This window comes from Dipodomys ordii, unplaced genomic scaffold, assembly GCF_000151885.1.
Source record: "Dipodomys ordii isolate 6190 unplaced genomic scaffold, Dord_2.0 Scaffold43, whole genome shotgun sequence".
NCBI classification, from domain to species: Eukaryota; Metazoa; Chordata; class Mammalia; order Rodentia; family Heteromyidae; genus Dipodomys; species Dipodomys ordii.
In genome coordinates, this window is record NW_012267259.1 from 15836372 (window position 1) to 15864095 (window position 27724).

Consider the following 27724-nt stretch of genomic DNA (forward strand, 5'->3'; position numbering starts at 1 on the left):
ATTAAGTGAAGTAAGCCAAGCCCAAAGAAACATAGGTTCCATGATTTCCCTTATTTGCAATATCTAGTATATGTCTGAGTCAAGCAGAAAAGGTCAGATAAGATGATGTTGGGAAAATGAACCCTCAGATATGTATTTTAAATGTTTTTTTTTCTTTCATGCATTTGTTTCTAACGCAATTATAAGTTTATTTCTTTGTTGCTTTGTATGTCCCTCCCTCACAATATAACCCCTGCTTTCACTGTATTTGATGTCGGTATAATTTGTGGAGGGGAAGGGGAAAACCAAGTCGTTTAAATAAGGATACAGGTGTACCTGTTGCAACAATGAGAAGTACAAGTTGTCATGTCGAAAACGAACTTTACAACTTGGGGACGGGGGTGGGGGGAGGGAGGATGGGAAGGGATGGGAAGGGTAAACAAAGGAGGAGGCTATAATGCTTGATAAGAAATGTATTCACTATCTTGCCCATGTAATTGTAACCCCTCTGTACAGTATTTTCACAATAAAAAAAATAAAAATTAAAAAAAAAATTTCCCTGCAAAAATTTTCCCTGCCAATACACATAACTAAGCAGGCACAATACCCAAACCAACTTGTTTAGGTAAGTACTGCTACTAGTAGCACCAGGACTGTGGAAAATCTATTCTATTTCTCTAACTAAAAAACATGAAAAGACCTCAATTCAGGCCAGCTGCCAGTAGCTCATACCTGTAATCTTAGCTTCGTAGGATGCTGAGAGCTAGTGGATCCTAGTTAAAAGCCAGTCCAGGCAGAAAATACAGAAGAGTGCAGCTCCAAAATAACCAGCAAAAAAACAGGCATGGATCAAGCAGTATAGAGCCAGTCAAGCAAGCAAGCCAAGAAAGCACAAGGTCCAGAGTTCAACCCCTGATGTTGGCAAAAGTAAATAAATATGAAAAAATAATACTAAAGGAACATAAATGTAAAAGCTAGATCATCAGGTGAGGAATCAGTGGAGGAAGGTATAAAAAAGAATACTGAGGAATGAAGTGGATCAACACACACACACTGAGCTAAACAGCATACTGAAACCTACTACTGTTCAAAAAATATTGTTAGAACATAATGGGTGAACATGTTCAAAATACAATGTACATATGTACAGAATCTTTACAGTGAATTATCTTTGTGTTTATAATGTATGATAATTCAAAAATAAAACAAAATAAAATTTAAGTAAAAGGGGGGCTTTACAAGGCAAATACTCCACTAATCTGTTTTCAAAGCCTGAGAATTGTTTTGTCCATTCTTTCTAATCTTGCCTTTATGATATCCCTCTGCTTCCTCCCCACATTCCCTGTGAAGCCCTGGCAGGTTTCCAGTTAAGACTACAGTTGTAGCAGAAAACTCATACAGGCAGATTATGTTATAATGACACCAAGACTGAATGTGCCACTTTCTCTGTAGGACTGCATTTTAACAAACATACTCACTCTATCAGGAAGGCCAGGTTGCTACAAGCCATTTGCTAATTACAAGGCAAGAACTACGTCACTGAGAACAGGCTATACAAAATACTTTTTTCCACAATATAAATCATTCCTATAAATAAATTGCTCTCAAATCAAAATATTAAAATTCTTTAACAATACTTACATGTCTAAGGAGTAATTCTAGAATCCAGTTTAGAAGTTCTACTGATGGATTTTTTCTTTGTACTTTTATTAACTTATTTAGAAAATGTATGATATCTATTAGCAGTTTCTCATCTTCTATGCAAGCAGGAAGCACTTGTAAAAACCTATAGGAACAAGACAGTAATTGTAGTTTCTAGATCTTTAAACTATACGTCATCACTGCTCATTGGATACATGCAATTCAACACATCTCCTGAACACACTATTTTATGAAACAGTATCTGAGATGCAATGAAAATGCAAAAAAGGAGAGAACTTCAACTACCTGAGCAGGTAGTAGGAAAAATATAAGGATAAGTAACATTGAGGGGGAAAAACAGTCCCGAAGTGAAAAATGACAGTGAAAAGAACACCAAATTTACAAACAGTATTGAAGGAATACCAAAATGACAGGCATTAAGTATCTGACCAGTTAGGAAGAAAAGGATATAATAAGATAAGGAGAAAAATGTCAAAATGTCAACTATGCTAGCAGTACAACCATGTTTTCCATAGCCAAGGTATGGGTCAGTCGAGATGACCGTCAATGGACAAATGGATCCAAAAACAGAGGTATTCATTAGAAAGAATGGTATTAATTACCTGCAAAGAAATGGAAGGACCTTAAAAAAATCATGTAAAGTGAAGTGATGTTAGGTGAAGTGAACCCCAAGATAAGTATTCAAATGTTTTTTTCTTCCTTGTGATTGTTTCTAACATATTTATAAGATGATTTCTTTGTTGCTTTGTATGTTCCTCCCCCACGGTATAACCCCTGCTTTCACTGTATTTGATGTTGGTACAATTTGTGGAGGGGAAGGGAAAAAGACAAATCTTTTAACTAGGGATACATTGCAACAATGTCAAAAAATGAACTTTACAACTTTGGCTGGGGTGGGGGTGGGGGGTAGGAGGGAGTGTGGGAGATGGGAAGGGATGGGAAGGGGAAACAAAGGAGGAGGCAACATGTACTCATTATCATGCCCAGATAATTGTAACCCTTCTATAAGGTATTTTCACAATTAAAAAAAAAGAACTGAAGAAAAAACAAAACAAAAACAAAAAATCATGTAAAGTGAAGCAAGACAACACAACCCCCGAGAGATGAAGGATGTTTGTTTTCTCTTACATGTGGAAGCTAGAATTCATAGATAAAGATATAAACTTTGAAGTTGGATACAATTTACCCTAGTGTATTAACTGAAATATGGTAGATTCAGGGGAGAACTCAAATGATGTTATACTTAGAAAGGTTAACTCCAACAAAATAAACACCAGGAATCAGCTACTATAAAGTGAGGGGGTGGATGAATGAAGAAAGGAAGGGGGAAAGTAGTGATGCAATTCAATGCATATTCTACAACTTAAGCAAATTTAGAGAAGGGGTGGGCTGAGAGGGATGGGGAGAATGATGGAAGGGGTGATGTTGACCAAGATGCAGTGCATTTATAAACTACTTTGTTGAATGGCAACTCCTTCGTATGGCTACTTAAAAGATAAAACAACATCTGTAAGTAAACACATTGGGTAGCATACAAGTGGTCACAGATGAATTAACTGACATGTGATAGACTCCAGAGAGCTGAAATAGTATAATTTTTTAGAAAGACTAGGTTAAAGTCCAACAACAATAACAACAACAAAAGCACCAGGAAAGGCACACATGCAAGAAGAGGAGTGGGGTCAAGTGGAGAAGAGTAGACAAATGAAGATTACAGTGTCTGTGCTCCAGCAAGTCAACCAGGAACCACATAAAAGAGAAAAAGTGCAGCTACTCCAGGATATCAGTATCCATGATGAATTTGATCCCAAACCCCTCACTGGTAACAAAACTGACACAGCATTTCACATACAATCAACGCATAACCTCCCACACTAAACTACAGCTACATGGCTTAGAATACACAACGTAATGTGAATCCTGGGTAAGCAAGGCTCACACTGAATAGTTTAAGAAAGCAAAGTTAGTAACGAGTCTGTTCATGTACGGTCACCGTTACAGTACCATCTGAACTACCCTTGGGCTCCCACTGAGCCACACTGAGAACCTTTGCCTCACTGTGGCGCTGCACACATTTCTGTGGTTCCCACTCACACCAGGAAAAATTACAAATGAATTCACACTATAAATCCAAAAATAGAAAAATACATTATTGGGTTTTGTCTTCAAATTTCATTGTTGCAAACAGAAAGATATCATATTTATTAGGCCTATAAAGTTTACACGCATGCTGTCGTGGGCAGCAATGATGGGAGAGGGAGCTGATGTACTGGGTTTGCCAGTTTCCATGGCCTAGATACTCCTACAAGGGCGATTTCTCATCACAGTGCAACGTGAGTAAGGAAGACGCGCACCACACAGTGAGATGGTATTTCCACAAACAATGTAGCAGCTACAAGTAACTCCGAAAGCATGTGTAATAGTAAAATGTTGTGAAACAGCTAGAATGTGATGACTTTTTCACAGTGACAAATTTTACTTTTCATATAACTTAATTGTAAATAAGTTTACATAATTTCTGAAGACAGATGCTTTTAACAATCACTTTTCAAAAATCCTGAAAACTCAGCCATCAGCTTCTGGCTGGCTCAGAGCACTGGAAAGGCCTAATTACACACCCTACTGTCAGAGGGAAGCCAAAGGAAGGAGTTCATGTTTTGGAAACTCATGGAACCTAACATATGAAAATTGAATAATCAATGCTTAATGAGAAAGTTAAATGTTTTGCACTAGTCACCTGAAGACTGAAAGGAAAAGCTGCTTGGAGTTATTGCTTATCAGTCTTGTTTCAAGTGTGACCATCTGCTACCAGTTAATTGTGCTAAATTTTCAACTAGAGTCTGTCCAATTACTATTAAAGGACCTCCACACAGCAATCAACTTCATGAGATTCAGAATAACAAGAAAAACCAGATAATTTACTTGAGAACAAAACAAAGAAAAGTGAAAACAAAACAGCCTAAGGCAGGTGTGTCAAGCCTATTTATCAATCCACACATGTCTCAACTCATTTATAATATGGACAGGAATAAACCATGTCCTTCATCCACACCTCATCCCAATTACTTACTTTTGTGAGAAAAATCTCTCTAAGCCAGGATAATAAAGATAATCTTTTTTTTTTCAAAAAATACACTAAATTAGTTTTCTTTTGCTATTATTATTGATAGTAAAAAAAAAATCCTGGAGTTTTTCTTACTATAAAAAGTATTTCTCTCATGATAGCAACCACAAGAACCCACACTCTTATCTTCAAAGGTTTGGCGATGAGCCCAAATCCAATTCAATCCAAGACTTTGAAATGTTCAGCCTTGAGCATCCACTGACCTGTTTAGCACTGTGTGCCAGGACAAGGACTTTAAGGTAACTCCACATGGGCCAGCGGCGCTCTTTAAAGACAGTTTGTCATTCAGAAGATAAAAACCCATCCTGGTGACAGCAGCCCTCACATCCCTGTGGGCCACAGCCTGAACAATGGACTGAAGGCAGTCCTGCAGCCCACTAGCCATGTGTGTGGCCTTCAGCGTGAGGATGTCCTCTGGGGACAGCAGTAGTGTATCTACAAACCTAGGCAAAAAGAACAAAGAACAACATACAAATGAAACAAGGAGCAAAGAATGAAACAAAGAACAAAGAGCAACATACAAATGAAAGCTCACAATCATTTCTATTCTAAACTCTATCCCCAAAATCCTGTTCTATCTTCATCTTCTTCTAATTAAAGGTTGATTTATAGCCAAAAGAAAGCTGGTACCCCTGGTATAAATGTCAACGTTGTAGGTTATGATGAGCGACTGAAATGTTCATATTGGCATGTAAACTGATTTTATTCAGACAAAGCAGATTTGGAATTGAGACATTAAAGAGTGAAACCATTAGCACATACACTTATTGAGCTTTACACTGTTCTAGAGCTCTTTTCAAAATGATTTTTATCAATTAACAAAACAAATTTTATATAATGTTTAAAACTGTACAACATACAATCTTTTTGTCTTTCAATTTCCTGGCATAATAGCTTTTTTCATACAGACACAAGAAATCTTTAAAACAAAGTAAAAATTATGATCTTCAGTTAAAACTTGATTCAAAAGATAATACCTTCTCCCACTGCAACAATGAGCTGTATAAGACATTATGTCGAAAAACAAACTTTACAACTTTTGGGGGAAGGGGGATGGGAAGGGAGGGAAGGGGAAACAAAGGAGGCAACAATGCTTGATAAGAAATGTACCATTACCTTGCCCCTCTGTAATTGTAACTGTAACCCCTCTGTACAGTATTTTCATAATTAAAAAAAAAAGATAATACCTTCTGTAAAAATTACTTCAACTAAAGAAAGAGCAAAATTGAATTAATTGTGATTTTTTTCCACATGTAACAGCTTACTTTTGGATTTTAGTTTCAGAGTTTATTTGTTTCAGTAGATTATCACTCCCATGGTACCAGGACAGGTTCCAAGCCATTCTCAGCATGTCGGACACCGGCTTCAAGGCCAAGCAATCAGCAGTTAATGGCAAAACTATTGAGTAAGGACTCACAACATGGTGGCCATTTACATGTATTGGCAGATGATACCTAGGGAAAATGCCACAATGTCAGCAGTAAAGAACCAGCTCACTACTGCTTCAGATAAGGAATTCCTCCAAGTTGAACAAAAGAAGCCAAATCTAATATTGCATTCTTGATAAGGTTCAAAAACCAGTAAAACTCATCCACCGTAATGGAAATTAAAACCAGGTATTTAGGGATGTTAGGAGGAAGTGAGGAAATGTGAAAGGGCTTTCTGGTCAGAAGTAATAGTCTACTATCTTAATCTGCTAGCCCTATGTGTGTGTTTCTTTTGGAAAAATAATGTCGGTCATGGGGCTTGAACTCTGGGCCTGAGCACTGTCCCTCAGCTCTTCAGCTCAAGGCGAGCACTCTACCACTTGAGATGCAGTGCCACTTCAGGTTTTCTGAGTGGTTTATTGGAGATAAAGAGTCTCACTGCGATCCTCAGATCTCAACCTCCAGAGTAGCTAGGATTACAGGCGTAAGTCACCGGTGCCCAGCTTGGACTGTATTTTTTATGATTTACATCCTCTTCATGTATGTTATCAATAAAAGAAAAGCAATGTACTTTTTCAAAAGACTAAAAAACATAAAGCTGAATGTATGGGACGACCATGACTGGAACTGCATTTTGAAAAAGTTTAAAAGAAAAAGTCTACAATTCATTTTCATGTGGCTGAAGAGGGGAAGTAAATATATACAGAAATATTTATTAGGAAAAAGCAATAAAACCCGTAAGTTAGCACTCAAGGCTGAGGGTATAGAGGTGGTCCCTGTACAGTTCTTTCAACTTTGCTACAAATTTGAACAATATCAAAATAAAGAGTTGAAGATACAGAGATGAAATTAGAAAGCTCTGAAGTATGAAGGAAACATGAAAGTACATATTATTTGATTTAAACACAAAAATGGTGACAAATTATATTGCAATTTCTCGGTAAGTTATTCTTTAAGAAAATCAGAGACAAGTCTTATGCTGGTAGATCACTCCTGTAATCCTAGCTACTGAGAAGGCTGAGATCTGAGTATTGCAGTTTGAAGCCAGACCAGCCAGGAAAGTCCGTGAGACTCTTATCTCCAATAAATTACTCAGAAAAAGCTGGACGCACTGTTGGCTCAAGTGGTAGAGTGCTAGCCTTGAGCAAAAGATGCTCAGGGACAGAGCCTAGGCCAAGAGCTCAAGCCCCAGGACCAGCAAAAAAGAAAAAAGAAAAGGTCAGAGACATAAATCCCTTACCTCCTAAAAACTGAAACGGGCAAACTGAAGACGGATGGTGAAGAAGGTTCACTGGAAGGATTAACAGACCTATTTCATAAAAGCAAACAACTAAGTAAATCAACATTTTGTCTAATACAACCCTTATTTCTTTCACTAAAAACAAATATAAGATTATGATTGGATCTACATTCTACATAGTTACATGTTTTCTACTATCTATATTGAGGATAAATTACGCTTTCTGTTCACATCCCATATAACAAATGGTTTACTCGCTATGATGGTTGTACCAGCAGATAAACCCTGTATCTTGCTGTCCACTGATGTGTTGTCGGGATCAGTGCTAATCAGACAGCACCACCCTAAACATCTTCTCCTTTAAAAAAATAAAATAAAGCATTACAGAAAACAAAGCACCAAGATAAAGGTATATACTAAATATCTTAAAGACAAAAATCACTGCAGTAGTTCTTAAACTTTATACTTAGTAGTGCTCACAAATAAAATTTCAGAATGACTTTTAAACCAATAGACATCTTAATATTGCCTAAACCAAAAGTGATAGCACGTGTGTCTAGCACAGACAGACTTACTAAGGTAAAAACTTCTATATACTCTCCTCAGGTTGCACTAGAGACCTTAAATAAATAATTAAGCATGAAAAGTATATAACTCCTTATATCTCACCACATATCCATGCTTGATACTTCATCAAATAACAGAAGACAAAACAATGCTCCAACTTCAGTCACTATGGTACAGTCTTCATGAAATATCAAGGAAACTTAAAAAATAAAAAGAGCATAACTTCCTAAAATATTTTTACTGCTGGAAGGAATGAAGCTCAACTTTACAGAGTTAATTCAGAACACCCACCAAGAAATGCAGGAGATGTAAAAACAGAACACATTCCATTAAGTGTATGAAAGATAAAGCTTGAAAAAGTGCATTTCTAGAAAGCTCCCAGAGAATGCAAGAGGGTTTGAGGGAAACTCCTACAAAAGCACTACTAGCTTTCCGTTACAAGGCTTTTGTTCTGTCTTCATTTGTTGGGCAGCACTGTCAGTAAGAAACTTCACTGTTGTACAAATTAAGCAGGAAATAAATGTCGTGTACTCATGGACAGATGCCACATTAAAAGCACTTGTTTTATTCACCTCTGAGTAACAGGCACAAGAGTGAAGACTGGTGCGACAGCGATGCACGCATGACAGGGTCAGCACAGAGAAGCTTCCTCAGGAGGGTGACACATGGCTTCACCAAGCACTCTGTAGCCTGGCAGGAGGCAAAACACAATTTTTTTTACCCTAACTCTAGGCAGTACAAAATAGACTGCAATAGTATCTTATTAGATCTTATGGCTCTGATATCAAAATGATGTGAAACTAAAATCAAATAAACATTAGGAAAGAATTTTAACTAAAAATAGTTTTATATATACTTGTACTAATTTATGTGTCTTATTGAAATTTTGAGATTAGTTTCCTCTGTAGAAACCTCCTTTTGTAAATAAAAAAAATTAGTTAACAGAGATTACTTAGGATTTATCATACAATGAAGACCAAGTATTCATCCAAATTCAGCTAAATTAAATTCGGAACTAATAATGATCAAAATGTCTAGACATTAGTCTTACCTTGCCATCTTGACTCACACATTTATTCAAATAGCCGATTATTTTGTCAATTAAGCATAACTTTTTCACCACAGCATGCATTTTAATATCTACAGACAAAAAAATTAAAAGTTAAAGGATTTTTTTTGCAGTTTTAAAAACCCATTTTGAAATATATAGGACAAGTATCTGCACAAATTTTAAACTATTAAAAAATTACATCTTCAGTTGAAATGTGTCAAAAGTAAAACTATGAGTATTTATGTGACACAAACGCACATGTTAATAGTTTACTAGTAGTAGCTATTAATGTAACTACCTTTAATTGCTACTTTTTTAAAGTTCTTCTTACTTATCCATATAGTTAGTACATGCTACAATAATGTTATATTTCTGAAAGGTTAGCATATTGAAAGACTGTTGTTTAAAAGAAATTCCCTTAGCCTTTTTTAGGCTAAGAATCTTCACCTTTTTTTTTTTCTGGTCAGTTGTGGGGCTTGAACTCTGGGCCTGGGTACTGTCCCTGAGCTCTTGAACTAAAGGTGAGCACTCTACCACTTGAGCCACAATGCCACTTGCAGTGTTCTGGTGCTTAATTGAAGATAAGAGTCTCATAGACTTTCCTGACTGGGCTGGCTTTGAACCCTGATCCTCAGGTTTCAGCCTCCTCAGTAGCTAGGATTACAAGTGTGAGCCACCAGCCCTCAGCTTCACTTCTTTTTTTCTCTTCTTTCTTTTCTTTGCTTGTGTCAGTCCTGGCACTTGAACTAGGGCCTACTACTTCCACTGAGCTTTTTTCACTCAAAGCTCTACCACTTGACCCAGACCTCCATTTCCAGCTTTTTTGGTGGTTTATTGGAGTCTCAAGGACTTTCTAGCCCAGACTGACATCAAACTGGGATTCTCAAATCCAGTCTCTTAGTAGCTAGGATTACAGGCATGAGCCACTGGTGCTGGGCTCCAGTATTTTTTTCTTTTTGATAACAGCCATTCTAAGTAGAATGAGGCAATATGTCACTGGGGTTAGTGTTGCTGGGTATTTTCCCACGTATCTCTGGCTACCTATGTGTCTTCTTTTCAGAAATGTCTACTCAAATCTTTAACCAATTTAACTAGATTATATATATGTCAATCCAAAAAATTAAGCTTTAAAAAAAAAACACAAATATGCTGTGAGGATAAGGAATGTCAGTCATAAAATTATTTTTATAGACACAAAGTTATCTATTCTTACAAAACATTAACATATTTCAAAAACAGAAAAAAAAATACAAACCAAAAGAATGGAAGCCTATGAAATAGAGAAAGAGCAAATACAGTAAACAGTATACTTGGCTAGTTGTTTAAAAAAGTATCCCTAGGGAAAATGTGCAACTCCTGTGCATTGTCTTTACCTTATCTCCCCACAAACGTGTTGTTTTATTTTCTCTGAGGAAGATGTACAAGTTAAAAAAAAAATCACATACCAGGTTAACTGAGGGAGGAACTCGTAGAAAAGATAAAAGCAGGCCACAGTGTGGATTCTAGTCCATAAACCACAGTCAGCCAACTCCTAACACTACTGTGCACAGCAATCTCAGACATTACCTTGCATGATTACTACTAGCTGCTCTGCAGCTGACCGTCTCAAAACCAGGTCAACGTCATCTGAGGTGAAGATTTCATATACCTTTTCAACAGTCTCCAACTACAAACCAAAATAAATAAATAAGCACATTTGCTTGCTTCCAAATCTTCAATAAAAAATAATTGTACTTAAGTTGCTAATATGTACATATAAATTTGCAAAGCTGATGCACTAAAGAGTTCAGAACCTAAAACAAAGGACCAGCATGTCTAGTAAGCCTCTCTTCTCAATATGTATTTCTGCTAGAAAGTGTTTCATAACCCATCCATCCATTAGCCACCTTATGAACTGCACAGAAAACATGCAGATTCCCTAACATCTCTACAGGTTGTACCACGCTACTGAGAAGAACCCACTCAGACCTAAGACTCAAAAGATTTCCCTGTTTCAGGAAGCCACTATCTGGAAACCCCACAGCTCTCTTCCTTAAGAGACCCTGGTACAGACAAAAACAATGAAGTGAGAGTCATGGGCAGGTACTGGCTCACTTCATAGGAGACAGAATTCAAGACTGCAAAATGAAAAAATTAAAATCCCTTGTTTCTCCTACTTACAATTATTTTCTAGACCATGTGCTTTAAAAAGTTCCAAAAATTCCCTTCTTTCCTTCTCCAAACTACACACAGGGTAAAAGAGGACCTCATAGTGGCTCAGTACCCAGTGAATCCCCAGCTGAGTTTGTATGAATGGCAAAAGATGCCTCTCCAATCCTCCTGTGACTGTTACGTAGCCCTAAACCTAGAGCTCCAAAGTGATAATGTTCACCCAAGGAAAAACTATTAGAAGTTGGGTATAGTGGTGTCAGCTAGTAATCACAGCACTCAGGATAGAAGCAAGAAGACCTCCAATTGAAGACCAGCTTAGGCTATATAACAAGACCTTGTCTCTACAAAACAAAAAAGAAACCCTTATTACATGAGATTCTATAGCACTATCCCTGCTGAATTCATCCAAATGTAAACACTGACGTGGATTTAAAGATGAAATAAGAAGCTGTCTCAGGAATGAGTCTGGGAAGTTAACTGACGGGTTATTGTGTAGAATTGGTATCACTTTGATATGATGTGGGTAGACAGTCGTGGTCAAAAATGGGCATGGATGCTCAACTTCTGCAGGTATATATGGTATGTCAGAAGCCAAAGATTTTGAAAAGAAAAAAAGATCCATCACCAGATAAGGGAGGAAAGCAGAAGCTGGGCGGCTGGGCGGCTGGGCAGCTGGTGGATTCTGGCCTGTCATGACCTTACTGAGCCCCCGGTGTCCTGCCCACCACAATGCCCCAGTTCCAGGTGGGGAAGGATGTCAGCTGCAGGCAGGGCTGACAAGCTCTGCCCTGCCGAGGCCACGAAGCACATGGGGTTCTTAAAAGGCATGAAGATGAACACTTGTGAACTCAAGAAACAGGTGATTCCGTCCGATGTGTAAAACAGAACAAACTCAAAACGTAAAGAAGACCGAGAAACTCCACAGTCAATGAATGCGTCAAAGAATCTAGTGTTCCCACGTGGAAGGGACTGACAGCAGCACACGTACACTTCGTCAAGCGTACGAAGTAAATGCTTTCAGAACTGGAGTACATAGTAGTACAGAAAATGCTTGATTAACAACAAGGGCTATTAAAAAGCTGAGAGATATCGTTTCTTGTACTTTCTTCTTTATATGTAATTTAGAGGAGTGTTTTTGGCTAGGCATACTTATTTACTATAAGGAAACTGAACACCATTCATTATCTCGAAAATGTTTGGTATATTTAAATGTTAAACAAAATGCATAATTCTCCAGTGAATTTACAACAGCAATTTGATGAGGAAATAACCCCAAACAAGCCAATTCTTGCTTAAATTTACTTCATCTGTTAAGAGGAAATTAAATAGAAGTATTTTGCTGGATCATTTTCTCTCTTTTGGAGCATAAAATCTCTGCTGTTAATAACAATACATCATTAACTGCATTGTACGAGTAGTTGTGAAACAAGAATGCTCTCCTCTCAGCTCACTAGACTTACCTGCTTGTTGATCAATGAGTGAGTTCCAGTTTGCTTCCAGTGACTGAATGAGCAGCATCTGAACGCATGAGCAAAATGGCGGTCCCCACAGTGTCTGCCAGCGCTGTGCTGGGGACCACACTTCCCACACAGAGTATGACTCTCACAACCATTATGCTTCCCAGTAAGCCAGAAGTGTGATACTTTTTCACACTCATCCTATATTTGTCACTTGATTTTACCATCTAAACATATATTCATGCTGTTGCTCCATCAAGTGAAGCTGCTACACAAAACTACCAGTTTTTGTAGAAGTTGGTCATGTTAAGTTCCATTAAATATGAGAAACTTTGCATGTTTCAGAGAGGAAAGTAAATAAAAACTCTACATAAATATAAAAAAGATCAACAGAAAAAAAATCTCAAAACCAATGTAAAATTTTAGGGAGCTGTCTTTATGTACCCAATTTTTTTTCCTGTTTAGTTTTTGTTTTTTTTGTTTCTGAGACTGGGTCATGCTATAGTCCAGGACGACTTCAAACTGAATCTGTGGCCTATGCTGCCCTCATACTTGAGATCTTCTTGCTTCATCTTCTTGAGTGCAGGAATTACAGGCAGATGCTACCACAGCTGCCTTTATTTTTTTTTCTTGCATAATGTGGAAGTTGAAATTTTGTCATAAGAACTTTTTTTTGCTAGTATAGACAATCCCAATATAAGAAGAATTTCAACTTTATGTCAGAGATACCTTAAAAGTAATTAAATTTTTTCTTTTCTTTTTTCTCCATTTGCTTTACGCTCTATTTAAGACACGACCCAAAGTAATTCACATTGCTAAATGAAAAGAGACATAATTCCTAGCAAACAAAAGACAGTGAAGAAATATCTACTCAATAAACAAATGTGTCCAGAAGCCAAATGACTCTAGAACATAATTTTAAACTAGCCTCGAATCACCATACTTCTCTTCCTCCCTCAAGCATATGCAACCTAAAAATTGTACCATAAAATATATGATACACAAATGAATCAAAAAACCACAGAGTAAGAAGTCCAAAAGTTTTAGTCACCTTAATGACCAGGTCTCTTCCATCATCTAATTTGAGTTCAATAGGTTTTTTCACAATAAATAAATTAGTAACTCTGGCGAGAACTCTGGCATCTATTAAGGGGCGCTTTGTATCAGCCCCTTCTTCACTTGTGAGATGAAATGCTATTAGCTTCAGTGCTAGTGAGCGAACCCTACAACACAAACATTTAGGTCAACATTTCATATTATACTCAGCAATTATAAAGGCCTGTCACTAAGAACTATTTTATATCAATATTACATATGCTCTTACTAATATTGTTTTCTTTTTAATGTTCACATATAACTAAAATAATTTAATATTTACAAAATAAACATAAAAAACAAAGAATAATTACAACTGATAATCTTGTTGAGACCGAACAGCACAATCAACATCAAACTGCATATAAATCTATTAACTCTGGCCTTCAAATCTAGTGATACGTAGTAACCACAAAAAGTATCAGGGACCTCTGACCAGAGTCCAAATAATAAGCCAAACCTATGGGTTTGATTAATTATACTAATTAATTGACTAATATCTAACATATATCGCTACAATGGAGGGAAAAAATCTTATATTAGGAATCAAATAAATTCCTCTAATTTACAAAAATTCCCATCAAATAATTTAACTAGAATAGATTATTATTAAAATCAGTTAAATTGGTAGGTGAGCTACTTCCAAGAAAAGTTTAAGAAGAGCACAGTACTAAATAACAAAGCAGAAAAACAAAATTATCAAGTTGACAGAAGTCACAGATGGATTGCATGGCCACCATGAATCTACTACTGCTCTGGCAGGCTCTCACTACCAGCAAATGGGGAACATTTTTATACAAACTGCTGCATCTTAAGTACTGTCCCGATTAAAACATGCCATTGCCTACCTGGGGAACCTGGGACCCAGTAAGTGAACAAGAAATACATTTCTATTGTGTCAAATCACTGAACTGGGGCTGATTTGAACCTACTGCCTGGCCAGCACGGGACTGTGTGGAAGCAGCCACTCTACTTCACTCTCTATGCTACCAACCGTTCCAGGGTCTCTTTTCTTGATTTTCCTCTTCTGTTCTCTTAATGTTTCTGTTTATTTCTAGCAATTTCCTTACTTGTCAGTCTGGTCACCTGTCTATGAATACATTCTATACTGTCCTGATATAATATTTGGAGGAAAGAAATTATCTATTGTCAAAAAAAGTGTCTGTCTGTTCTTACTAGCCTTTTTGATGGACTCTTCTCCATCATAGCTCATCCTGACTCCAAATTTCTTTTCCTTCTCAATGAAGAAACTAGCTGCTGTCAGCTAAAAACAGCCACAAAGAAGATGCATGTTGCATCTTCTTTCCTGGCAGCAGGAAAGAAAATAATAACTTCTGCTTCCACTCTCAGTTAATATGGTACCTGCACTAACGTGGTGCAGGTCCTGGTCAGGACCCTCCATGGCTTCCCAAGTAACAAAATGAATGAAATGAGATGAAAGTCTCTGCTTTATGAGGGAATTAACCCAATATGCTTTTCATGAAAAACAATTTTCAGAACAGATGCTTAGAAAAGATCACTCCAGGAAACCAACAATTTCTAAAAAGTACAAGAATACACTATTATTTTTTAATTTCCCATCTCCATGGTTCTCCAACTTGCCTACAGCACTAGTGGTCAGGACTAAGGACAGTACTTGACAAGACTGTTGTAGCGTGCAACAACTAGCTATCACATCAATGAACTGTTGCATGACAACATCTGCTTTGTTTCCCTCACTGGTCTCCTCTCTCCAATAAGGAAAATTATCTTCCTCTAAACTTTATCGTTCCACTTTGTAGCAGAACTACACTTGCTTAGAATGTTTCTATTGAACCTTTTATATATAAAAGGTTGTTGTACTCACGATGGCTTTTTCACCAATAGAAGTCGCAACACGGACCTCAGCCTGGTGATGTGGGGGAGGATCCCTTCTCCCGCCTCAGAACTTGCTTTGCTTAGAAGGAGGATGCAGTTACCCAAGGGATCTTCTGGGTCGGCATAGCCCTAATAATTGTATTTTTAAGAGTAAGATTATCATTCACTTTTACTTCAAGGTTGACAGTAATAACTGTTTGGACTGTCCTCCAACTTGTAATGTTCTTTCAATTCAATTGAATAAAATAGTCACATTTAAAAATAACCTGCACAAGTAAGGAACATTTATAAAACTATACTAAAAAAGAAAAAAGAGCCAGGAGCTGGTGGCTCATGTCTATAATCCTAGCTACTCAGGAGGCTGAGATCTGAGGATCGTGGTTCAAAGCCAGTACGGGCAGGAAAGTCCATGAGACTCTTATCTCCAATAAAAAACCACCAGATCAAGGCTTGGGCCATCCTAAATGAAGACTGTGCTTAGGACAATGCGCACTCACACCAGCATATCCTACCTACCTCCACTGCTCCATTCAGGGGAGAGAATCTGAACTCCCTCAAGACATCACATCCAAATTACAAATATACACCAATAGAATTCATACAACAAGTGAGTTATATAATGTCTGCTTTAAAAGTACTGTTAGCTTTGCCTCAAAAACGTTTCTATAAGGTAAGTACCGGCACGAGGCAACACACGGACATCTATCCTTGTTTAACCTTCTGCCAAAGCCAGTCACTCACTTCCTGTTCACTTATCCACATGACAGCTCTGCAGTCTGCATGCCTTCAAATCACTCACATTCAGCCAATGATAAATGGTATTATAAAAGGTACAGAGCACAGCACACCTGCAGAACTGGAATGACAGGACAGAGAGACTCGATGAACTTGTTCCAGGTCGGTGCTGTCATCATCAATCGACCCTGAAGCAGATACAAGAGAATGGCCTTGGCCGCTGCATTCACCTGCTCAACAACACAGACACAATGAGCCAGTGAAAGAAGACATTCCACACTGTAACCGCTACGGTCCAGAAGGTGCCCAGCAAACTCTCCCTCTTAAATGTTCCTATTTCCATAGGGTCATCTGACATTCTGTTCTCATGCAGCTCTCTTCCTCAGGGATTTCTGCTTTTCAGCCTTTTATAAACAAAATTTTGAAATAACTGTTTACTACCACTATCTTATAGTTCTTTCCATCTGCATGATAACCACAAGCAAACTGTTTGTCCTGACTCTTCAAGATCAAGTTTGTTCTTTACTTTGATTCTACATTTCTTTAACATGTTTACATAAATAACATCACAACTAAAATGTAGCGAAGTCCAGTTCCTTTCAGTCTCCATCATGAGACCCATCTTATTAGAATGTTTTCTTGATTTGTTGACTAGTACTTTACACTTACTTTTAACACATCATACCTCATTTTTGGGTTCTTGAATACCAAATGCAGAGATTTCATACAGAACTTTGGGATGAAGTAGAAAATGAATTCCACTACAAAGCGAAGACACAGGTTTAGTGACATTATGGACACCTAAGCATTCCTGTAAAATAACAAGTTTGTTTTTTTTAATTAGTAATGTTATTTTTCAAAAAAAATTCTTTCTCCTGTTTCAAATTCACTTCCAATTTTACTCCCCTAAAACTTTTTAAAATTAATACAAGGTAAAACAAGATTCTCTATCATTGTTTAAGTCTGTTTAAGATATATAGACTCTGGGGCTGGGAAGGTGGCTCAGTGGTAGAGTGCTTGCCTTGCATGCATGAGGCCCTGGGTTCGATTCCTCAGCACCACATAAGCAGAAAAAGCTGGAAGTGGGGCTGAGGCTCAAGTGGTAGAACGCTAGTCTACAGCTGAAGAGCTGAGGTACAGAGCCCAGGTCCAGAATTCAGGCCCCACAACAGACCAAAAAAAAAAAAAAAAAGATATATAGAGTCTGTAAATAAGCAGAGTCTATAAATTAAATAACCTAACTGTGGAGCATCCATCATCTCTTAAAGTTAACAGACATAAAGGCAATAGAGAAAATTATAAACGTATCTTAAAATGTTTGCATCTTATTGAAAAAGAAAAACAAGGCCTGGTGCCAGTGGCTCACGCCTGTCAATCCTTGCTACTCAGGATGCTGAAATCTGAGGATAACAGTTCAAAGCCAGCCCTGGCAGAAAAGGCCATGAGACTCTTCTCTCCAATGAACCACCAGAAAACTGGAGGTGGTGCTGTGGCTCAAGTGGTAGAGCGCTACCCTTGAGCTGAAGATCTCAGGGACAGAGCCCAGACCCAGCCAGACTTAGGACCAGCAAAAACAAAATCATCCATAGCCAGATGGGTGGGCAGCAGCATAATCCTAGAAGCCGAGGCAAGATTGTGGACTGAAGCAAGCTTAGACTATAATAATGAGCTGAAGGCCAGTCAGAGCTGCACATAGCTCAAGGACAATTTAGACTACATATTATGATTCTGCTTAAAAATACATAAGGTAGGGGCTGGGAAGGTGGCTCAGTGGTGGAACGCTTGTCTTGCATGCCCGAGGCCCTGGGTTCGATTCCTCAGCACCACATAAGCAAAATGAAAAAAAGCCAGAAGTGGCACTGTGGCTCAAGTGGTAGAGCGCTAGCGCCCAGGCCCAGAGTTCAGGCCCCACGACCGGACCCAAAAAAAAAAAAAATACATAAGGTAAATTAAATAAGTTCCATGTCCAGCTTTTTGCTGTTTAACTGCAGTTACGAGTCTCATAGACTTCCATGTCTGAGCTAGCCTGGAATCTCAGTCTTCAGATCTCAGCCTCCTAAGTAGCTTGGATTATAGGTATGACCCACTAGGGTCCAGCTCCAGACATTGATCTTCTAAGAAAGGTAGATCAAGCCAACTTTCGCTTAAAAATCGTTGATAGTGTTTCACTACATTTAGAATAAAATTCAAAGCTGTACATACAGTGGTTAAAAAAATATGAGCAGCACCTATTGTCTACCTGTTCAATTCAATCTGGTATCATTGTACTCTCAATATGCTCCAAAACCACAGACCTACTTTTAGTTCTGAAACCACACACAATACATTTAAATCTGAAAAGCAGGAACTTTTTCACCTGTTTCTTCTGCCTCCCTTTTTCCCTCCTTATCTAGTCTATACTCCCTCATAGCCTTATTTTCTCTACAACATTATATACACTAGTTAACACATATACTTTGTCCTGGAAAGAGGAAGGGAAAGAAAGAAAGGAAGCTTCTTCTAGAAGAAGTAAAACATCATAAGTAAAAAAAATTACAAAAAGCAAATACATGTCATACCCAGAGTGAATTTATAAGAAAACAGTTAAATTGGTAGACTCACTAAGTTAAAGAAGTTCAGTAGTGCAAATTTCTCAGAATTGACTAATAATTGCTATCTGTCTTTAAGGAATATAGTCCTAAGCAGGTCACACGCAAAGTCAAGTAATTTAACTCTGGAAGTATAATTAGAAAAGCAAGGCCCACCTTCACAACCTCCAGGCAGCAGTGGTAGGCTTCCACTTTCACGCGTGGCACTGGGTGGGCCAACATCTGGAGCAGCACCTTCTGACTTTCTCCTTGGAGCAGGGGACTGGCTTGGGCAGACCTGGAGCTGGTGGAATGGAAATCAGGCACAAGGAAGAGAGTAAATGAAACAACAAAGAATACTGGAAGAGATTTCTTCAACTCCAATTCCTCTGACTGGGGTCTTAACTAATCAAACTAGCCATAATTTACCTGAATATTTACTTGTTTCAAGGCAGAAAATGTTCCTCTTAAAGAGTTAAGGAAGGAAGGATGGAAGAAGGAAGCAAGAAAGAAAGAAAGAAGGGAGGATGGAGGCAAGGAAGGAAGAAGGGAGGGAGGAGAGAGGGAGAGAGAAGGGGGAGAGGGAGGAAGAAAGAGAGAGAAAGAAGGAAAGAGAGAGGAGAGAGGGAGAAGAGGTAGGAAGGGGTTAGGGGAGGGTTAGGTTAGAGGGAAGGGGAAAGAAGAAAAAAAGAAACTTAACCTTTAAAAAAAATCTATATTTAATGCTTATGACATCATGAAATTTATCCACTGAAAAACAATGAAGAATTGTCTTTTAATATTGTGTAAATAAGAGAACAGTTGTATAAAGGTGTAGTAAGAATTTTTAAAAAGCAATGAAGATAGTAATCTCTAAATGAGAATCTGTTCTAACATCCTCAAAATAAATTAACAAATATATAGTTCTTTCCCAAAATTCCATTTCAGAAAATGATATACAATGTATAAAAGGAACATTAAGTGTAAACTATTACTTAAAAATTTCTTACACTGGGGCTGGGAAGGTAGCTCAGTGGTAGAGCGCTTGCCTTGCATGCTCGAGGCCCTGGGTTCGATTCCTCAGCACCACATAAGCAGAAAGAAAAAAGCCAGAAGTGGCGCTGTGGCTCAAGTGGTAGAGTCCTAGCCTTGAGCTGAAGAGCTGAGGGACAGCGCCCAGGCCCAGAGTTCAGGCCCCACGACCGGACTAAAAAAAAAAATTCTTACATTAATGCTAGTGGCTACTCAGGAGGCTGAGATCTGAGGATTACAGTTCAAAGCCAGCCCAGGCAGGAAAGTCCATAAGATTCTTATCTCCAATTACCCACCAGAAAACCAGAAGTGATTCTGTGGCTCAAGTGGTATAGTGCTTGCCTTGAGCTGAAATGCTCAGGGACAATGCCCAGGCCCCAGAATTCAAGCCCAAAAAATAAATAAAAATTAAAAATTAAAAAAATTAAGAAATGAAATTTTATGTTAAATACTCTTGAATAGCTGATCAGCATAGATACCAAAAACAGAAGTATAAAAATACAAGAATTAGAATTACTCATGTTGATTATAGTCACAACACTTTTTTTTGTCAATCATGGGGCTTGAACTCTGGGCCTGGAAAGCACCCTACCACTTGAGCCACAGTGCCACTTCCAGTCTTCTGGTAGTTAACTGGAGATAAGAGTCTCGTGGACTTTGCTGCCAAGGCTGGCTTTAAACCGCAATCCTCAATCTCATCTTCCTGAGTAGCTAGGATTACAGGCGTGAGCCACCAGTGCCTGGGTAGTCAGAACACTGTTAAAGTTTTCTCTTAAGTAAAACAGTTCACTTTCCTAATGTGGCTATACGTGTAAATCTCAAAGTCAAACAAGATATGAAAAGAATTTCAATTATGGCATTATAGTAAAGATTACAGTTATATCTTATTTCTAAGTTTACATGCACACACATGCACTCTCCTAGAGTAATATAATGCTAATAAGAAAAAAATGTGCAGGACACAGTAGTCCATGCCTATACTGTCAGTATCTGGGAGCCAGAAAACTGAACTTCAAGGCTGGCCTGGGCCACACAATGTTTTTAGGCCAGTAGAACTAAACAATACGACCCTGTAAGAAAGAACGACAAAGAAGGAGAGAGAAGGAAGAGGGAGGGAAGTATTACATCTTTGAACAAATGGAGATGATTTCCTTTATTAGGGAGAAATGCTGATGGTAGGAAAAGGTGCGCAGGGCTTGGTCTGCCAGCTCCACTAATTCTAAGAAGTTCTTCTCTCCCTAAAAAGAGGAAAAAAGATAGTAAATGTCAAGTTCAAGTATAATAAAATTCTCTACAATCAACTAAGCAGCTTAAGAGACCTTTGGATTGTTCACGTAAGTCCATTTTCTGAACAAGCAATCTAAGAAGTCAGCTGAGCGGGAAGAATATGGGGGAAATCCCTAGCAAAATGCCAGCTGACACTCAGTACTGTTTAACTCTGCAGAGCACACGGCTCTCGGCTTGTGGCCCTGCTTCCCTTCTTATGGCAAACACTGCTCTGACATCTGAGCACGTCTGAGGAACACAGAGGCTCCAGAACTATGCAGAATGCCACAGAAATAATCTCTCTTAAAGACACAATTGAAAATTGTATGTAGAAGAAAAAGAAGAGTCAGTGGCAACAAGATGTGACAAAAGGAGAAAGAAGACACCATATTAAGAAAGTTCTAAATACGAAGTTCAGAGATTCCACTGGATAAGTCCAAAAAAAAAAAAAGCTAGAATTTTCTACTAGTTCTTTAGTAATCTCACTAGCTTTTTAGGACCCACGAACCCTTTCATTAGGACAAACAGTGACCTAATAGTATGTTTTAAAAGAATAAATAGGAATACATCATTACTGCTCTAACAATGTATCTAAAGACATCCTACTACCTTCCAAGCAACAGTTCATTACCTCATCTAAAACACAAAGAAATCAGATTTCTTTATGTGAACGCCGTAACTGCCCATGAAATAAACAAAACACTAAAAGCAATAAAACAGCCCTCCTACTCAGTTCATACATAGTGTATCAATTCATCTGCACTCACAATTAGTGTTAAGACACTGACAACACTACTTTTTTAAACCACTTATATTATAAACATATATCCGACATAATCTAAAGTCTTTGATTTGCTTTTATACAAATCATATTTGTCCTTTAATCTGGTTAATAGGACCATCCAATAATAATGCATCACAACTCTAGCAATTCATTTGCTGTACATCTATCAATCTGAAACAGGTGTAATTTTCTAAGTATTCCATCAGCAGGATTTAATACTAGTAAAATAATTTACCTCCTTCTCGATATCAGATAGGAAGTTACAGGTACATTCAATGGAATACACAGCCTCCGCAGTTCGTTTATAAACACTGTAATTTTCAGGATTCAGCTGTTCCAAATAGGCCACCGCAGAATCATGACTATTTGGATATTCCAAAGCCACTGGCATGTCCAAGCAAAGGAGAAATAATGCTGCTGACATGGGCTCTGGTAAAAACTCGCTCGCCTTAAAAAATGAAAAAGCACATTTTTATTTTACAATATTTATTTTAGAACAAGATGAAATGCTATCATATCTTAATCAAGCCCACCTTTCTTTTAAATAATTATCTATCACTAAATCTGTTTTTTAAAGAGAAGGTTTTTATTTTTTGGTTTTTTGTTCCTCGTGGGGCTTGAACTCTGGGCCTGGGCGCTGTCCCTCAGCTCTTCAGCTCAAGGCGAGCACTCTACCACTTGAGCCACAGCGCCACTTCCAGTTTTCTGTTGTTTTTTTTATTGGAGATAAGAGTCTCATGGACTTTCCTGCCTGTGCTGGCTTTGACCCGCAATCCTCAGATCTCAGCCTCCTGAGTGGCTAGGATTACAAGGGTTAGTCACCAGTGGCCAGCTAAGAGAAGGTTTTATATTCTACACACCTTCCACCTCTGTGTCTTTGTCCACAGGAACTGTTTTCTGTCCCAAATGTCTCATCAGAATACTTGCACATGTGTACAAAAATCTCTACCATTACCCAAGGCAGTCCAAGAACAAGAACAGCCCCTTGCCCATAAATGGACACATAACACAGGACATTCTAGACACATATTAAATGTAGGAATACCAGTCAAGTCCAATATAACTAAATATGAGCAGAAATGGATTCTTGACTTAGCTGTCTAGAGGAGAAAGGAAATTCATTATAATGCTTTAAATACCTCCAGAATACTCCCAGAAAAATATCACTATTACATCTGATAATGTTGTAGCCTAGATCAGCAGATTTCAAACAATACCACCACCAACAACAACAAAAAACTAACCATTTCTTCCAGTACTGGGGATTGAATCCCAGGGCAATAACTACTTTTTAATGATTCTACATTTGTGCTAAGATTCTCAGCTTATCTCAAGAAATGAGATGGATATGAGTCAATGTCCAGAGACAAGAAAATGATGAAGTCAGCATTACAGCTGAAATGTCTTCACTGAAAACCATTTGGTCATGATTTTTCATGAATGGCTGACTAAAAGTCTGGTATTAAGAGCAATAATACACAGCCATGTCCCTAAATTAAATAAAGTTGCTAAGATCTCAGCCTCAAGTAGCTAGGATTACAGCCCTGAGCCACCAGCACTTGGCTACATCTAGCCAATTTTAACAGCCATAGCATAATCTAAGTTTGTTAGAAACACAGACATTAGCCCTATCCTAATCTAATTAATCAGAATGTATATAATGTAATTAACAAGATCTTGAGGAGATATTTATGTCTTTCTGTGACTCATTTCATCAGCCAACATTCATCCGACCCCACAGGCCTCTCTGAAAAATCCCAGGGTTGGTGATGTAAGCTGTTCCTGGCCCTCACAGCTTGGCTGAGAAAGGTAACAGAAAGCCCTGTGATCCTAACTCCAGCCCATGGATAATACTTCTAAATCTTTTTTACACATCTTTCCCCCAAATGAAATTACTTTTATTTACTTTACCCAATTTGTTAATACAGTGAAAATATTTTCCACAAAATTATTAACCTTTTAACCTATACAATGGTATACTACCAAATAATTTTATAGCAACAAATAACTTTTAAATAGACCTTCGAATTTTGTCAAATTCTGGGAATCACACAGAGTTATGTTCACTTTGCAACATTCAAGTTACATGTTTAATAAGTAGTAACTCAAAAAACAAAAACAAAAACAAAAAACCCCATACCACTTGGAAGGCAAGACATTGCCGGAGGGTTAGTCACAGGCAGAGGGCAGCAAAAGCTTACAATTACGTAAACTAAAGCAGCAAAAGCAATAGAAGGGCACTTCCGTTTCATTTCATTTTAAATAAAACTATTTCTATCCTAATTGACCTCTGCCCAAATAAGCCCACAATGAAAAATGACAAAACAGTAGTAAACTACATGATATAATTAATAGGACATAAAAGTTTTTCACCAATACTTCAACCATGAGATAGTGATCATTTGGGATACTTAATTAACTTCATTATTCTAGTTGTTTATCATTATATAAAGAAATATACCCACACTGTAAGATCAACTCTAACCATACCTGCCTAGAATCTTCCATTTTTTAAATGTTTATGCCTTGCACAGAATAGTAAATAACTTCAGAAAAATAATGAATAAAAGCAAAACGATAAAAAATTTGGTTTCCACAATTATTTGCCAAAATACTATAATTAAACTTTAAAGTTTTATTCTTGCATTCCCAAATGGCAGTATATTGCATACTAGGTACAAGAAAAGAGAATTTAGACATGCTGCTCCTCAGAAATCTAGGCAAGAAAACTGCAAATAGTTAATACCTAAGGGCATAGAAGGCATAACAAATGCTCTCCACTAATTTCTCCTATATCTCCACTTAGGTACACCACACTTTCCCTTTAGCAGTAAGTACACTACAAATATCTGTACTTTAATCAGTTGATACATTTACCAGAAACATGCAAATTCAGAGGCATAACTTGACATTTAAAAACACAACCAGTAAAATTTAAAGTGTGTGTGTGTGTGTGTGTGCGCGCACGCGTGCGCATGTGCACTCACGCGCGCCAATCCTGGGGTTTGAACTCAAGGCCCTGAGCACTGTCCCTGAGTTTCATTTTGTTCAAGGTTAGCACTCTACTACTTGAGGCACAGTTCTGCTTCTGGCTTTTTTAGTGGATAACTCCAGATAAGAACTCAGAGACTTTCTAGCTCCACCTGGTTTCAAACTGCAATCCTCAGATCTCAGCCTCCTGAGTAGCGAGGAATGAGCCACCACTGCCTGGCAAAAGAAATATTTATACCTATAAATATAATCTTTAGCCTGGTGCCGGTGGCTCATACCTAGCTACTCAGGAGGCTGAAAACTGAGGATCACGGTTCAAAGCCAGCTCAGGCAAGAAAGTCTGTGAGACTCTTATCTCCAATTAACCTCCAAAAAACCAGAAGTGGTGCTGTGGCTCAAGTGGTAGAGCGCTAGCTTTGAGCTGAAGAGCTGAGGGAAAGCGCCCAGGCCCAGAGTTCAAGACCCACAACCAAAAAAAATAAATAATAATAATCTTTAACATACAACTGAACAGAATTTTGGGGGGAAAAAGTTAGCAAATTACTGCTATAAGCAACCAGTGATTAATCTCAAGGAAAAATAACATTGAGGGCATACTTAATAATTTCACTTAAACTAAGTTCAAAACAGTCAAATTAATCCATAGTGACCAAAGTCATTTCTAAAGTTAAATTTGTAGAAGGAAGGAGGGTGATGGATGGGAAAAGGCCTTTTACTGATGGTAATCTACTTCTGGTTCTAAAAAAATGGTTTAAAAAATCTGGACTATACATTTCTGAACATACATTACAATATAACAAACAAAATTAACCTAATAAGCCTTTGTAGAGTTAATGTTTCTGAAAGAGTATTATTAAAAACATCTGAAAATTTACATGACCTACAGCACAATTTCAGCCATTGTGAGCAGCAAGATAGGAAAGAAATTAGCTCTGGCACTTTCTACTGTTTCAAGTTTTCTAAAAGTGCTTCTTTATAATCATCTTCCCCAAATAAGCTCACAGTTATCATTTCTATGCACTACTTGTTTTCTTCACATTTTTAATAAAATGATTAACAAATTAAGTAACTAATATTTTAATTATGCCTGTAATAATGTATTAACATATTAGTAACTAATTGTATCTTGGGAAGAAATGATAAAAGGGGCAACAGTGATCAATGTGCTTCTACTTATATAAAAAATGTCTGTACAACTACTTAAAGTTAATTTTAAAAAGTCCTTTAACAGGGGTGAGAAGGTAGCTCAGTGGTAGAGTGTTTGCCTTGCATACATGAGGCCCTGGGTTCGATTCCTCAGCACCACATAAGCAGAAAAAGCCAGAAGTGGCACTGTCGCTCAAGTGGTAGAGCACTAGCCTTGAGCTGAAGAGCTGAGAGACAGTGCCCAGGCCCAGAGTTCAGGCCCCACAACCAAAAAATAAAATAAAGTAATAATAATAATAAATTATATTGTAGATATACATATTGTAGGTTACATGTAGGAGTGTGTGCTCTACAAATATAACTCAAGTATCTAAAAAGGCCTACAGTAGTAGTTATTTGTATAGAATGAACAGAGAAAGGCCTATAATACTAGTTATTTGAATAGAAGACATAACCCCTGCTTTCCATGTGATCCAAATGAAAGTATGTACATGTACACAGTAGACAACAGTAATCTCATCCTGTATAAAAAACTAAGTTCTGTGAGACTACTTTTGATGTAGTCAGTTTTATGTCCATTATCTAATACTACTCGCTCACTAGAGGGAATCAGTTAGATATTCATTAACCAAACAAGTTAAAGACTAAAAAAGCAAAATGTAGAAGCTAACAGTAAAATGTGTGCAATAAACATAACTGCCTTTTTATCCAAGGATTTGTCAAAATCTCAGCTTCTACATTTCTCTTAAAATCACATACTCATTTTTAAAACAGTCCAGCTGGAAATGTGACCCCAGTGATAGAGAGCTTGTGTTGTAGGCATGAAGTCCTGAAGTTAAGCCCCAGTATCTCCAAAAGTAATCCCAAACAGAATATCCTTGTACCACAAAATGATCAGAAGACGTTTACAACAGAGCAGATACTTGCAATATTAAGTACACACAGGTACACAGTTTTACCTGCCTTACCTTTTCCACCGGGAGAAGTATTTGCAACAGACGAACTACAAAGAGCCCAACACTGACGAAGGTCATCCTGTGATGCACCTGCATGGCCTCCGTTTGTTCTGAGCCAGCACTGCTCTTACGGTAACACAGGGTATCTCCCAGGGACTCCAACACCATGAGCAGTTTCTCTTTCTGAAAACATTTATAAACAGCACACAATGGAGGAGAGCAATCAAACATAGGAGCCAGTGTACCATGCGCAGTGTCACGGAAAACAATTACAATATTACAATCAAATAGCAAATAAGTAGTAAAATAAAATATTCTTCTCAATCAGAATCACAAGTATTAGCTGAGAAAATAAAAAGTACAAAAGAGCCAGGCAGTGGTCACTCATGCCTGTAATTCCAGCTACTCAGGAGGCTGAAATCTGAGGATCATGATATAAAGATAAACCAAGCAGTAAAGTCCATGAGACCCTTATCTCTAATTAACCACCAAAAAGTCCAAATGAGAGAGTGCCAACCTTGAGCAAAAAAGCTAAAGAACAGCATCCAAGGCCTGAGTTTATGCTCCAGTAGAGGAAGGAAGAAAAAAAGGGAAGGAAGGAAGGAAGGAAGGAAGGAAGGAAAGAAGGAAGGAAGGAAGGAAGGAAGGAAGGAAGGAA

At 37.8% G+C, this 27724-nt stretch overlaps 1 protein-coding gene across 1 annotated transcript in view; it reads right to left on the reverse strand.

The window, feature by feature from the left end:
- Window positions 1–27724, reverse strand: part of Rttn (rotatin) — a 117041-nt gene that overhangs the window by 64073 nt on the left and 25244 nt on the right. The window contains exons 11-26 of the mRNA XM_013019030.1: window positions 27079–27249; window positions 22209–22421; window positions 21049–21161; window positions 19090–19216; window positions 17031–17156; window positions 16459–16575; window positions 15600–15739; window positions 13710–13881; window positions 10617–10716; window positions 9051–9139; window positions 8572–8689; window positions 8102–8198; window positions 7433–7501; window positions 6031–6219; window positions 4969–5208; window positions 1621–1765 (exon numbers count right to left, since the gene is read on the reverse strand). Of these exons, the coding sequence (XP_012874484.1) occupies window positions 1621–1765; window positions 4969–5208; window positions 6031–6219; window positions 7433–7501; window positions 8102–8198; window positions 8572–8689; window positions 9051–9139; window positions 10617–10716; window positions 13710–13881; window positions 15600–15739; window positions 16459–16575; window positions 17031–17156; window positions 19090–19216; window positions 21049–21161; window positions 22209–22421; window positions 27079–27249 (2226 nt within the window). The remainder of the gene's footprint in view (window positions 1–1620; window positions 1766–4968; window positions 5209–6030; window positions 6220–7432; window positions 7502–8101; window positions 8199–8571; window positions 8690–9050; window positions 9140–10616; window positions 10717–13709; window positions 13882–15599; window positions 15740–16458; window positions 16576–17030; window positions 17157–19089; window positions 19217–21048; window positions 21162–22208; window positions 22422–27078; window positions 27250–27724) is intronic.